Source organism: Gadus chalcogrammus, chromosome 4 (genome assembly GCF_026213295.1).
Source record: "Gadus chalcogrammus isolate NIFS_2021 chromosome 4, NIFS_Gcha_1.0, whole genome shotgun sequence".
Taxonomy (NCBI): Eukaryota; Metazoa; Chordata; class Actinopteri; order Gadiformes; family Gadidae; genus Gadus; species Gadus chalcogrammus.
The window spans coordinates 29,581,601-29,593,897 of record NC_079415.1 but is presented as its reverse complement, the minus strand read 5'-3'; the positions used below and the strand labels follow the sequence as shown (position 1 = coordinate 29,593,897).

The 12,297-nt window shown below is 41.4% G+C and overlaps 1 protein-coding gene across 3 annotated transcripts in view; it reads left to right on the top strand.

The window, feature by feature from the left end:
* LOC130380353 (uncharacterized) overlaps positions 1-12,297 on the top strand; it is a 48,225-nt gene that overhangs the window by 17,326 nt on the left and 18,602 nt on the right. The window contains exon 9 of one of the 3 annotated variants that reach the window (XM_056587527.1): positions 2,965-5,213. The exons of the other annotated variants lie outside the window; for them this stretch is intronic. Within the exon in view, the coding sequence (XP_056443502.1) occupies positions 2,965-3,023 (59 nt within the window). The 3' untranslated portion in view covers positions 3,024-5,213. Of the gene's footprint in view, positions 1-2,964; positions 5,214-12,297 lie in introns of those variants that run through there. 3 annotated transcript variants of the gene reach the window in all.

Genomic DNA, 12,297 nt, shown 5'->3' with positions numbered 1-12,297 from the left:
TAAAAAGGCTGACTATAGCAAGCGTCCAAATGAGCGGCTAAATATATACGTACTAGAGCTAGTTGTTTGGTAACACGTGGTTACGTGGGTGTGGTGTTCTGTCTGCGTGTTGCAGTAACGTGATGTGGAGGCTATGGAGAGATACAGTTTGGGTCATTAATTTCAGACTTGACATTCTCTCTCTCTATATAAATTGCAACCTTTCTCTTTCAGGTTGTACTGGCCTTACTCTTTATGGAGAGGTCGGAGGGACGGTCGTATTTCAATGCCACTCAACGAAGAAGGAAATAAAGTATTTTTACTTTCAAGGAGGCACAGATTTTAAAAAGGTTATAATTGGATATCATAAGACGAAGAAGCCCGATGAGCCCAGTCGACCTGACACCTACTTGAACCATGCGGATAAAACGGTAACCTTTCGGAATCTAACCGTCTCAGACAATGGGACAAAGAAATGCATCATAAGCCATGGGCTCCCCGGTGGAATTACTGAAGAAACTACAATAACTCTCATCGTAACTGGTAGGCCTCCGTTCACTCATTCCCACTCTCAACAAGAACATTGGTAACAAAAATAGATCATACCAATTACATTAAACCACTCCAATACGTTTGTTATCAAATGAATAAATGTGGGCAGATCAACCCTTAAATGGTAGGTATTTTATATTTTATGTAAAGCATGTAACTCTCTCCAGTGTTTCTATGAACCATGAAGGTTATTTTCAGTCCTGGATTCATTTCAGATTTGACCTCTGGAACTAGGCAGAGGGCGAACACATGTCAGGCTGACAATTTCAATTAGTTTCAAATAAAGTTTTTTACAGGCATTAAGGCTGTATCCAACAAATGTGTTTTATTTTAAACATTTAAAAAATATTAAACATTATACACAGAACTGCTGTAAAATCATTTTCATGAAAGTCAAACATGAAGAAATAGGGGATAAGGCTATCCTTTACGTGCAGGTTGAGTACCTCACACATTGCATTGATAGAACAATGGGACATTTCTAACTGATTCTATTTCATTTTTCTGACTGCCGGAGGTAGTGCTTTAGCCCCTGAATGACTTACTGTGCGTCAACACACCAAAAGTGAAGTGAAGATTTGCCCGCGTGTTTGGGCGAGTTATCTCCTGGTATCTTCTGTAATGACCTTCTCTTGTTTCCTCTCTTCTCTAGCAACCCCCGATGCAGTCACAATAGAGCGCCACAACCCTGAGAGCGCTGGTGACGTTTCCAATGCCTCGCTTACATGTACTGCCATCGCCGTCTATCCAGTCAGCAACATATCATGGAATGTAACTGGTGTCTGGTGCATTCCCAAACAACAAATAGTATTTGTAACGATATAGGCTGCTATTTCACTAACTTACGTTCATTCTGGTGCCAATGTGTTTTTTTCAAGATCTACTCGACCTTCTCCGTTTAATCGTACCAGTCCTGGTGTGTGTGGGGGGATTTGCTTGGTGGAAGAAATGCAAAGGAAATCCACGTAAGTGCAAACAAGATCGTTGAGCAAACAAATTAAAATTAAAAAACGCCAGTATACTAAAAGTTGTTCACATTTTTCTTCTGGCTATGCAGGATTTTTAGCTAGATCGTTACGAATTTCAATACTCACTCATGACTAAAAACTAAAGGGATTCAGCCAGCTTGTCACAAGCTAGCTGAATCCCTTTAGTTTAAAAAGTCGCCTGTTGGCGATGTTCAGTTCATCCCTGGGCCTCTGTTTAACATGGGCTTTTGTTCATTCCGTTGTTTCTCCTCAGTTTGTAACCAGCAACGACCCCAATCAGTCCCACAAGCCGATCCAGTACCAGCAACCGAAGAAGTCGCAGGTGAGTCACTGTGGTTACCAAGAAAAAAATGAAATGCTTGAAAGATGACTGATTATAAACTGTAGACAAAAGGTAAGTATTGTTGAAATATCGTTGTACCGTTGCCAAAATGTAATATTTTTCTGCATAAATGTATTCTTTCATTAAAGAGGGCACAGCAGAGGTGACCCGGCCGTAAGCCTTCTAACAGTAATCCACTTGAGAAGTTATTTATGCCCTTTCATGTTTGTTTCCAGAACGTGAGAGTTTCGTGCCTCAGCCGCCCGGTGAGTCTCTGGGGTCATGACATTCGAAACAATCAAGAACAGTAAAGAAAGCAATTCAACTACTAACTATACTATTGTTTAAATATTTTTTCTCTACGTAATAGAGCATGTTTCTTGCTATCCATCGGGAAAAAAGCCCATCACAAACCATAGCTCACATACTGCGCTGTAATAGCGAGCCAAAAACCATGGCAACACGCACAAACAAGCTGTAGCCACTCAAACCAGGCTGAGGGCCGAGTGGATCTATAGGTAGCTGGCACAGAACCCACCCACGACCCAAATGGGCCGTCCATACATAAATAAGATCACTAAACAAGACGAGACTTGCTAATTGGGGCTAGGCCTGAGTTAATATACCTCATTGATAATGCTTTTCTAAATCCATCTGGCGAAAGCGCCTTTTTCAGGTCTAAAACATGCTATGTGGACACAGGCCCCCTAACTAGGCCACTCTACGCATCAAGTTCAAATTGCCAATATAAGCCGTTTCAAAACAATCATTTACTGATATCCCAGGTGAGGGTGTCTAATTCAGATGTATGATGGACGGATCTACTACTAGTTTCCTAGTAACCAGAGAGAAAAAACATTAAGATGAATGAATGACACGCACAGGTGCTTTTTGAACCGACCCTGGATTGCATATTTTCATCGCATGATTCGATTGCCTTCTTCAATAAATAGTTTTACTATCATACCTCATTCATCCTCCCGAGTCGTACCGTAACTGAAGAACGCCTCTGCTACGGCGAGCTGAAACTTGCTAGAACAAGATCCAAATTTGGAAAAAAAACTAACTAAAAAGTACTATGGCTTTGAGTGTGAATTGCATGTGTTTTTGTTTCTTTCACAGTTGCTGAGGATTTGGAGATGGAAACGATGAATAATACAAATTCAAATGAAAACATGTAAGTAGTCACCCAGAGTGGCCTCTAGGCTACATTGTTGCCGTCTGCGCATCTACTAGGCCGCCTCTGAATGTCCAACACCTGGAACCCGTTGATGGGACTACAGACCACTCCATGTTGCTCTCAACAAGAGCAATGAGGTCGCTGCACTCACCGGATCATTTGTCAATATTCCAACAAAGATCAGACACATGGATGTCTGCTGCAACACACGCGTGGCTGAAAGTGGACAATGACTTCCTGTTTTCCACACAGGTTGATGGAATTAGCCTTTGTTGCAACAGAGGGGATGTTTTAGATTTTTTTAAGTATTTATTTAGCTTGCTGTTTTTTGATTGTTTTGTTGTCCTGGGACAAACTGATCAAGTGGAGCTATCTAGCCTTCTCAATCTTCTGTGGGGCTAACACCACTGCATTGAAATAACGTATCTGGATTTCTTGCCCCTGAATTTAACTCTTACAATTTCCAATAAATCATTATCAGCTTTATTTTTCAATGTTAAAAGAACAGTCTTCCCTGGCGCCGTTTCGGTGGCTTCTCTCATAAAGAGCTACAGTCAGTGTTTAATGGCGTTGATTTACCTTTGAGCATTTCCTATTATAGGCTACTGTGTAAAATGCTGTTTAGAATTAATATTTATATCAAGAAAGAAAGAACCAGCGAGTGACGCTCTTATTCCTGCTCTCCTTGCTTCTAGCTTCTAGGATCGTGGGGATTTTTGACACTTATTACAAGATGAACCTTAAAATATGACTTAGGCAAATATGCTATGGGGCTAACAACATAAAAATACTTGTTTCTGTACCTTTTGCTTGATCTGGTCTGTATGTTGTTGTTCCCTGCGCCCATATTTAGTACTCTGTAAGACTTGCCTATTTACAAAAATAGCCAGGAAACCACACCGTAACCACACCGCAAACTACAGGCAGGTTTATGTAATGAGCTCCATCCGGCTCATCTGGGTCAATATGGGCCGTCTATGGACTGAATGGATGCGAGGTGACTGTGAGATTCACACATAATAATAATTAACAAAATAAGCATGAGCAACTTTGTTGTAATTTTATAACTTTACTGTACACATAACAGTGTGTGCCGATAAGTCAATGGGCTATGTTTTTTTTTTTTTGTTATTTAAAAAGGTATGGTTAGTCTGTAGATAGTTTTGTAATTGATTAGTTGGGTATGTTGACCCTGGTTAAAGTCCAGTTTATAGCTGTTTTTTATTGTGTGGTATATTTGCACTCCAAACTCTGTAAAACCAGTAAAGCTACCTCGTTGGGGTCTCATGGTTTAGGCCCAAAATATTTAACTGATATGCTTCCATAATATAAGCCTTCTAGACCACTAAGATACTAAGAGACCAATCTGTTAATTATCCCCAGAGTAAACACGAAACATGGGAAAGCAGGATTTAGTTACTATGCAACAAATAGCTGGAATAAATTCCCTGAGGATTTAAGATTTGCCACAACTCTGAGCACCTTTAAAATAAGACTGAAGACTTTTGTTTGCTTTAGCTTTCTGCTAAATCTTAAACACATTGCACTTTCTAAAAAGCTTTTTTAACTTTGCCTTTATTTTCTATTTTAATACTAAAATGCCTTTTTAACTTTCTATTTTACTAATTTCTTTGCATGTTTTCTTTTACGTATCTATTATTTAATTTTATTGTATGACAATGTTTATATGTGAAGCACTTTGAGTCTGCCTTGTGTATGAAAAGTGCTGTATAAATAAAGTTGCCTTGCCTTGCCTTGCCTTATGGCAGGGAACATTGCTTCAGTGAATAAACATAACGTCAATAAAACTTTGATAGCCTACATTAACTCGTCCTTGAATCGATTTCTGCATGAGTAATTTTCCCCGGAAAAGGGGGTGATAAGAAACAAAACTCCCATGTTCCGACACTACTTCAAGAGGTCGACAAACTAGGTGTATTGTGATTGTCTTGATTGAGGGGCTCCTGTCGGCAGAAGTTACATTTACCATTCAGTTCCTTAGAAAATATTCTAATAAAATGTAAGTAATTAAACCTTTACTATGTAACTTAGTGCCTTAACAATATTAAAATCAATATACAGTATCTGAACAAGTAAATTCATCCACTTCATTCCACCTAGACCTATTCACAACATTGTAGCTTTGAATTACAAGTCTGCTTTTGTCTCTTGGTCATGATGTCACGTGCACCAGCCAATCGGAAGCGTCGGCCACAGGGTAGGCTACAAACCAGAAAAAGTAGAGGCCACGCGAGAGCAGCTCTCTGACCAAGCACCACTCTTACCTTGCAAATCGCTGTGCACTGCTGCTTTACCTTCATCTGTATTTGTTCCTAAAAAAAATCTAGACAAACTATACAAAGGTGAGGCTCCACTGATTCAAACAGTCCCAACCACTCTAACCTGACCGGAAGCACACTTCAACACCCTGGCAGATGCCTGCTGCAGGGCTTTGTTCTTCTGCCAATACGACTCAAACCTTTGAACCCATTGCAGGGAAGAGATGCCCTGATTGGTCTGAAATTAGACAATAGCAATCAACTCGGAACAGATATTATCACAGAGGACGCTATTTTTCATTGTTGATAAGAAACGTGATGTGACTTATAAACCATGATCTACAGTTTTACATTTACAAACTAAATAGCTCCGTACAATTTATACATCTATGATGGAACCTCATCCCTTGGCTACTCGATGCTGACGATGAGCCCATTTTGGAAGTCTGACACAGCGTATAATAGTTCACACTCTGGAGTGAAGCGTCAGGATTCCCAGCGACCACAGCCTCCTATCCACTTCCTCATGACCTTCAGTCTTAGGGTCTAACCCAGGCATACTTCCTTTATTTGAGATGAGCTCAGGATGCAACATGACAAGGCCTCGGTAATACCCCCTTCCCTGGCAATTTCTTTAAGGGATATTACGTCTCTAGGACGGATGAGAATTCTTCTTCTAAACTTCAAAATGCAAAAAAGCACCAAATAGTTTTAGACAATTAACCTATTTTAATGAATGCTTACACTAGACTCCTCACTAGCAGAATGAATCCAGAATACAGTTAGACAGAGCTATTTAAACAGATTCACACCCTCCCCACAATGCAGATGTAAATAATCAAATCAGATAATGTTTGAAGACATGACCCAAGTAAAAGAATGCATAAGGGGATGCCTCCAACCTTGTGGGCGGTTTACCCCAAGCACAAAGGTTAACCTTTAGATGACACTGAGGAAGGTAGGGTGGCTATACAACCCAGGCCCTCCGATCCCCGTCTATAGTGAAGAATAAGGAAGAGTGTTCCCATTCAAACACTTCCCAGACTGAAGGGTACATCAAACCGGTACGTCCAAGAATAATTGGCCTTCATACATTTGCTCCTGGTTGGATTTATGCAACCATTTTTTTTACGTTTTATTCAGCCGTGGACTTGCATTTCATATAGTTCCCACTTTGAGCTTTATGAGTTTTCAAGTGAGAGCTGTCATAAGATGATACCTGAGTCCAAAGAAAAAGACATCTACAAGGCGGGTTTGTTGTTCCATTGGCCCCTGGGAGCGGAACAAATACTTTTTATATTATGTTGCTGTGTGTGTGGAATGTAAAAAGGTTTGGAGCAATAAATAATAAATAACTATTCCTAGCCTTCACCATGGTCAAGCAGTAGCGTTGCCAAAGAATTAGGATTTCGGGAGTTACGGGGATGCTAGATTGTTTATAGCAGGTGCTAATACATTTTGACGTGGTTGTGGGCAATATGATGTTTGTTTCGTGAGTGAGTGAGTGAGTGAGTGAGTGAGTGAGTGAGTGAGTGAGTGAGTGAGTGAGTGAGTGAGTGAGTGAGTGAGTGAGTGAGTGAGTGAGTGAGTGAGTGAGTGAGAGAGAGAGAGAGAGAGAGAGAGAGAGAGAGAGAGAGTATGTGTGTATGCGTGTTTATGTGTATATACTGTGTCCCTTATGCTTTGCCAGCACACATCTGTACCATGTCAATATCATTTTTTTGATGTTTTTTTCGATAATTGCATCAGTGGGTTGCATACGCGTTCATTTAAGTGCATGCTGTCTCAAAAAGTGTGCATTTAGGCTGCATGCACACACACGCACACATATATCCTGTCCTTGAAGTGGTTGTTGAAGGGGTTCATTTTCTCTCATTTTTCTTCATCCATGACTTCAGTAAGATGTGTGTGTATGTGTGTGTGTGTCATTTCTAGTACACACGCTGAAATAGATCCGTTCCAATGGTACTTATAAATATAATTTAAGGAATGTGTAAGTGAATGTGTATGTTTGTGTGTGTGCGCCTTCCTTATAACACACATATCTGTTTCATAGCGGCCTGGTCGATGGTGTGTTCTCCGCTGTACTGCTGTGTGGGGGACATCAGTACACGAGTAATTAAGATATACTCGGCTAAACCTACTCCATCGGGTGAAATTGAAACCATGGAGAGAGAGAGAGAGAGAGAGAGAGAGAGAGAGAGAGAGAGAGAGAGAGAGAGAGAGAGAGAGAGAGAGAGAGAGAGAGAGAGAGAGAGAGAGAGAGAGAGAGAGAGAGAGAGAGAGAGAGAGAGAGAGAGAGAGAGAGAGAGAGAGAGAGAGAGAGAGAGGTGTGTTTCAATAAAGTCAACTCTAAGGGTGGTACGTGCCCCCCTTCCCCCCGCTGTTGCCAAGTCACGTATTATTTGCGAGAGGATGTAGACAGAGGAGTGACACACAGCCAGTAACATCATGTGAAAAAAGATTGAGGAGACTAAATAAACCCCTGTAGCCACACCCCTGTGCATGTACACACTCACACAATGTATATGAAAACACCAGACTATTGAGAACATCTGATGGTGAGCAGAACGGTGATGTAGAAGCTCATTACGGAGTTATATGGCTAAAAGTAAAGGCTCATATTTCGGGTTATCTCGGACATGGTTGAGAAGAATTGGGGGAAAGGAACTTTGTCCTTGACCCTCTGAAGTCCATGAACCACGACTTGGAGGAGAAAGGGATTGTACCCCGGGAGCGGAGCTGCCGTACTGCCGCCGAGCTCCCCGCGGCGGAGCTGCCGGACTGCTTCCGAGATCCCCCTCAACGGACCTGCCAGCTTCGGCGGCATTTCAGCTCCCGGAGTACACCCGCCGGAGCAGCCGGAAAGCTTTGTCGTTAGTTTATGCATATCTCACTCAAAATATCATGTACCTGCAGATTTTTTGAGGGAAGTTTGTATGTGTGTGGGAGCACCAGAGACACTAAACCTCACCCCAAATCCCAGGAAAAGTGTTATTTTCATAATATGTCCCCTTTAAGCATTGGGGGACCATGAGCTCAGTCCCCTGCAGACATGTCCTCCAACACACACACAACAGTGGAGTCTCCATTCACCTCTTTGTCAGTTTGTGGAGGGAGGATAGTACTAGAGGCCGGCGACAACTTTTGACGCGAGGCATGCTGATTAGACCGGATATAGTATTTGGTTTAAAACAACCACTATAACGTTATATGGTGATGTTTAATAACGGAGTTGGAGCGTCGGTCGAAGCGTTGGCTGCTGGTGCGTGACTAAAAAGCTGTGATTCTAATGGGCTTTGTTACGCTTTGTTGCGCTTTGTCACGCGGTTAAAAAGCTGTGGCGAATTCAGTTTTAATTCAGTGTGGCATGGTTTGACTCGGCGTGGGCCAAAAGTGTCAATGGAGGAGGGGAGCAGAACAGCCCAGTCACTTTCAGCGCTCACAGCATTCAACCAGAAGGACGCGTTGAGGTGACGATTACTACCCAATCACAGCACATTACGCCCTAACGTGCTGTCATTGGGTAGTTATCTACGGGTCTCTACGACTACAGGAGCAGGCAGCCTGTCCAGGCGCAATGCTCGCACTCACACATTTGCGTGTGTTTATGGTAACGGGTGCGTCAACATAACTATCAAAACATTAACATGGACATGCACTATGGAGCACAGTTAATGGTGAGCAGTTTGGTGATGATGAAGCTCATTGCAAAATGTGTTTTAAATGTTTGTTTGAAATTCGGTACAATAGATTTAGCTACTTGACCAAATGTGTAATTGCATGTTGAATCATTTGGATACACTTTTGTAACGTAAGATCTTCCATAGGGTTAGCCTAGCAGGTTTCACATATTTATGATTTATTTTCAAAGCAAATGTATTTTGTCATATTGATATAATTACAATTTACAATATTATGCATAGAGTACATCATTACAACATTTTCAAAGTTAAGTGCTCTGATATCAGTATCTACTATGATAAGCTTGTATAACCTGATTTAAAACAGAAGTGGGAAAAGCTATTTATGTCAATGTTTTGAATGATAAGCAAATGAGGGGTAGAAACCCCCACCTGGACACTCATTGGCCACTTCTTGCTCCTTTTATATTGACATTTTTGTCATTTAACAAATGCTTTTATCCTGATTTACAAAAAGGAAATGAAAGAAGCAAGAAACAATGTTTAATCTTTACTCTCTTTAAATAAAACATCACAATATGTCCTTCTCTCACCATAGACATCCTGGTGAGTGTGTGTGGTTGATCTCAGCAGCCTCATGTAAAGCAGCCTCCCTCCTCTTACTGATTGGATGCTGGGATGTGGGTGAGGCTGCATGCCTGTGGTGCAATGAAGCCACACAGGTTGACCCAGCCGTCACTAGGGTTGGCCATCATTTGGATTTTAACAATTCTGATTCAGATTCAGATTATGCTTATCGATTTAGATTCTGGAATTTCTGATTCTTTGAGGGGCGCGGAAAAAAAGAGGACAGGTTGCCGTGGGTCGTAACCACGGTGATAGCACCCCCCCCTTTCTTCCTAAAACTCTCGAATGGGCTCAATGGCACCTTCAATCTTAGGGTGCCTAAATGTCGGGGTATTAACCTCTGCGATCACCACGTAACCACCATGTGCATCTGCCCACGAACAAAATTAGTTTGCACAGGTTTTGCATCGTGCTGACACAGCATTGTTATTTACATAATGGAGCCAGGCCGGTTTTGTTGCCAGGGGGCAACGCCTGCTGTGGCAGTAAGCCCGATTCCGACCCTGCAGTAAACCTGTTTTATACACCACCCACCACCAGCTGCTGTCATGTTTCGGAGGAGCCCAGTGAAGACACCTAGTGTCGGTGGTAGGGTCAACTTGCTAACATCATCTAGCATACAAATGTGCTGTGTGCTGACACAATGTACAGACCACCTCCTGCTCTTCGAGCCATCAATGTGTCACATTTGCACGTTTGATATTTAGTGTTGTGACACGGTGGACTTAAGGGATCAAGAATGACCCATGAAAGGCATGATGAGACGGACGACCAAAAATTATTAAAAAAGACATGTTTTTCAACGATAAGAATTGTAATCTCAAGTCTAAGCAAAAACAAGTGCAAATAAAACAAATAGCTTATGAAAGATGAAAACACTCCACAAATGAACAGGTAAACACTGTTCAAGGCACTTCTTTTCGTCCAGCTGGCAGTCAGCATCCATAGCAGCAGATAGAGTTCTCGCAAAAAAATTGTAATTGATTATAATTATAAATTTGGTTAATGATGTATCAAAGTACTTTTTTTCTTCTGAAGATGATTTCACCAATATTGAATAATTGATAATTAGTGAGGTGAAGGGGGAAAAAACTATTTCCTGAACATGTTGCCTATAGTTTGGAGTTGGATCTTTTGCTGAACAATTACCCAATATACTCCTGTGATGCGGAAGTTAAAATAAAATAAAATGATAATTATAGTGTCCGAGATATCATTTTTCTATCGATCTCTATCTCTCTTTCTCTCTCACACACGTACACACACACACATGCATGCACGCACGCACGGCCTCATATAACTCATGTATTCAATTTTTTTTATGAATGAATCGGCTGAGGATGCAACAATGACAAGGCTTGGTAGTACTCTGTCACCCAGCCCACATGAGAGGGACACAAGCCAACACCCTTCTCTTCAGCGAAGAACAAGGAAGTTTGTCGTCATTCACTCCGGACTCAATCGAAATGGTAAGTCGAAGAATACTTTGTCGTGATACATCCTCTCCTGGGTGGGTTTATTCCACCATTTCTTTGCTTTATATTCAGGTGTTAAGTGTAAGACTCTCATTTCATACAGTTCACACTTTCTGCTTTACACACAGTGAGTTTCAGGTTAGAGTTTGTTGCCAACCTTTAGCTAGGCTAGGTATGCGTAGCTAGTGCCCCATGCGAGCACCATGATTGAACACAAGGGGACCGTGGGGGTCCGGCTCAGGCCTTCTGGCCTCCTCAACTCATCTGATTGGAGAATGAAAAATAACGCGAATGGTGTCAGGAACCTTTTCTGCTCGGAGTCCAGGGAGCTCCGGCATAATACATGATTGAGCGGATAGCGCTCAGCAACGTAAAATAGGCGAGGAAAACACTTCCTCATTGATAACAATTACAAAAGTGCACGCGTGATACCAGCCAGGCCTAATCAAGCCATCAATCACTCACACCACATACCAACAATGCCAAATTGATCGCTTCATTATGTGGCCAAATGTGTTTCAGAACCTGTTTTGGGGACTGTCTCTACTTTGGTTGACAGCAGGTGCGCCAGGATTGTTAATGAGGCAGCGTGGGCCAATGTAGCCACACACCTGTGCACTCAAACACACAATTTATGTGTGTGTGTTATCATAACTATCAAAACATTAATCCTAGACTATGGAGAACATTTAATGATGAGCAGAATGGCAATGTAGAAGCTATATGGCCAAATGTGTTTCAAAACCTGTTTTTGAAATTTGATTTAGCTACCTACACACATTTGTTATTGCATGTTTTAGAATTAAGATTAACTTTTGTAATGTATATGTTGTTCCCAGATGGAGATGCTATTTATATTGCTGGGATTTCCCTTCTTTGTCAAAGGTAAGAAAATATTTAAAAATATTTAATGCAAGAGTTCTCACTTTAATAATTGCAGCTGTTACTCTAATAACCTAATATTATAATTTCATCAGAATTGCCAGAATCTTTGCAAGTTCTTGCAAAATTACTCCATACATAAATAGCCTAATCGACTTTGTATGCAGCCATACTGATTTGATGTTGACTTTGTATGCAGCCATACCGGTTTGATGTGGCCACAACTAATGCATTGTCTGAGGGCCACATTTACCACACCCTTCAGCCTGTAGTTCCTCATTCTGCATTATTGCAGACACATCAAGATTAATAGAGGTGCAGGTACAAGGCATCAGGCAATCATTCATATCTTCATCATACCAAAGATG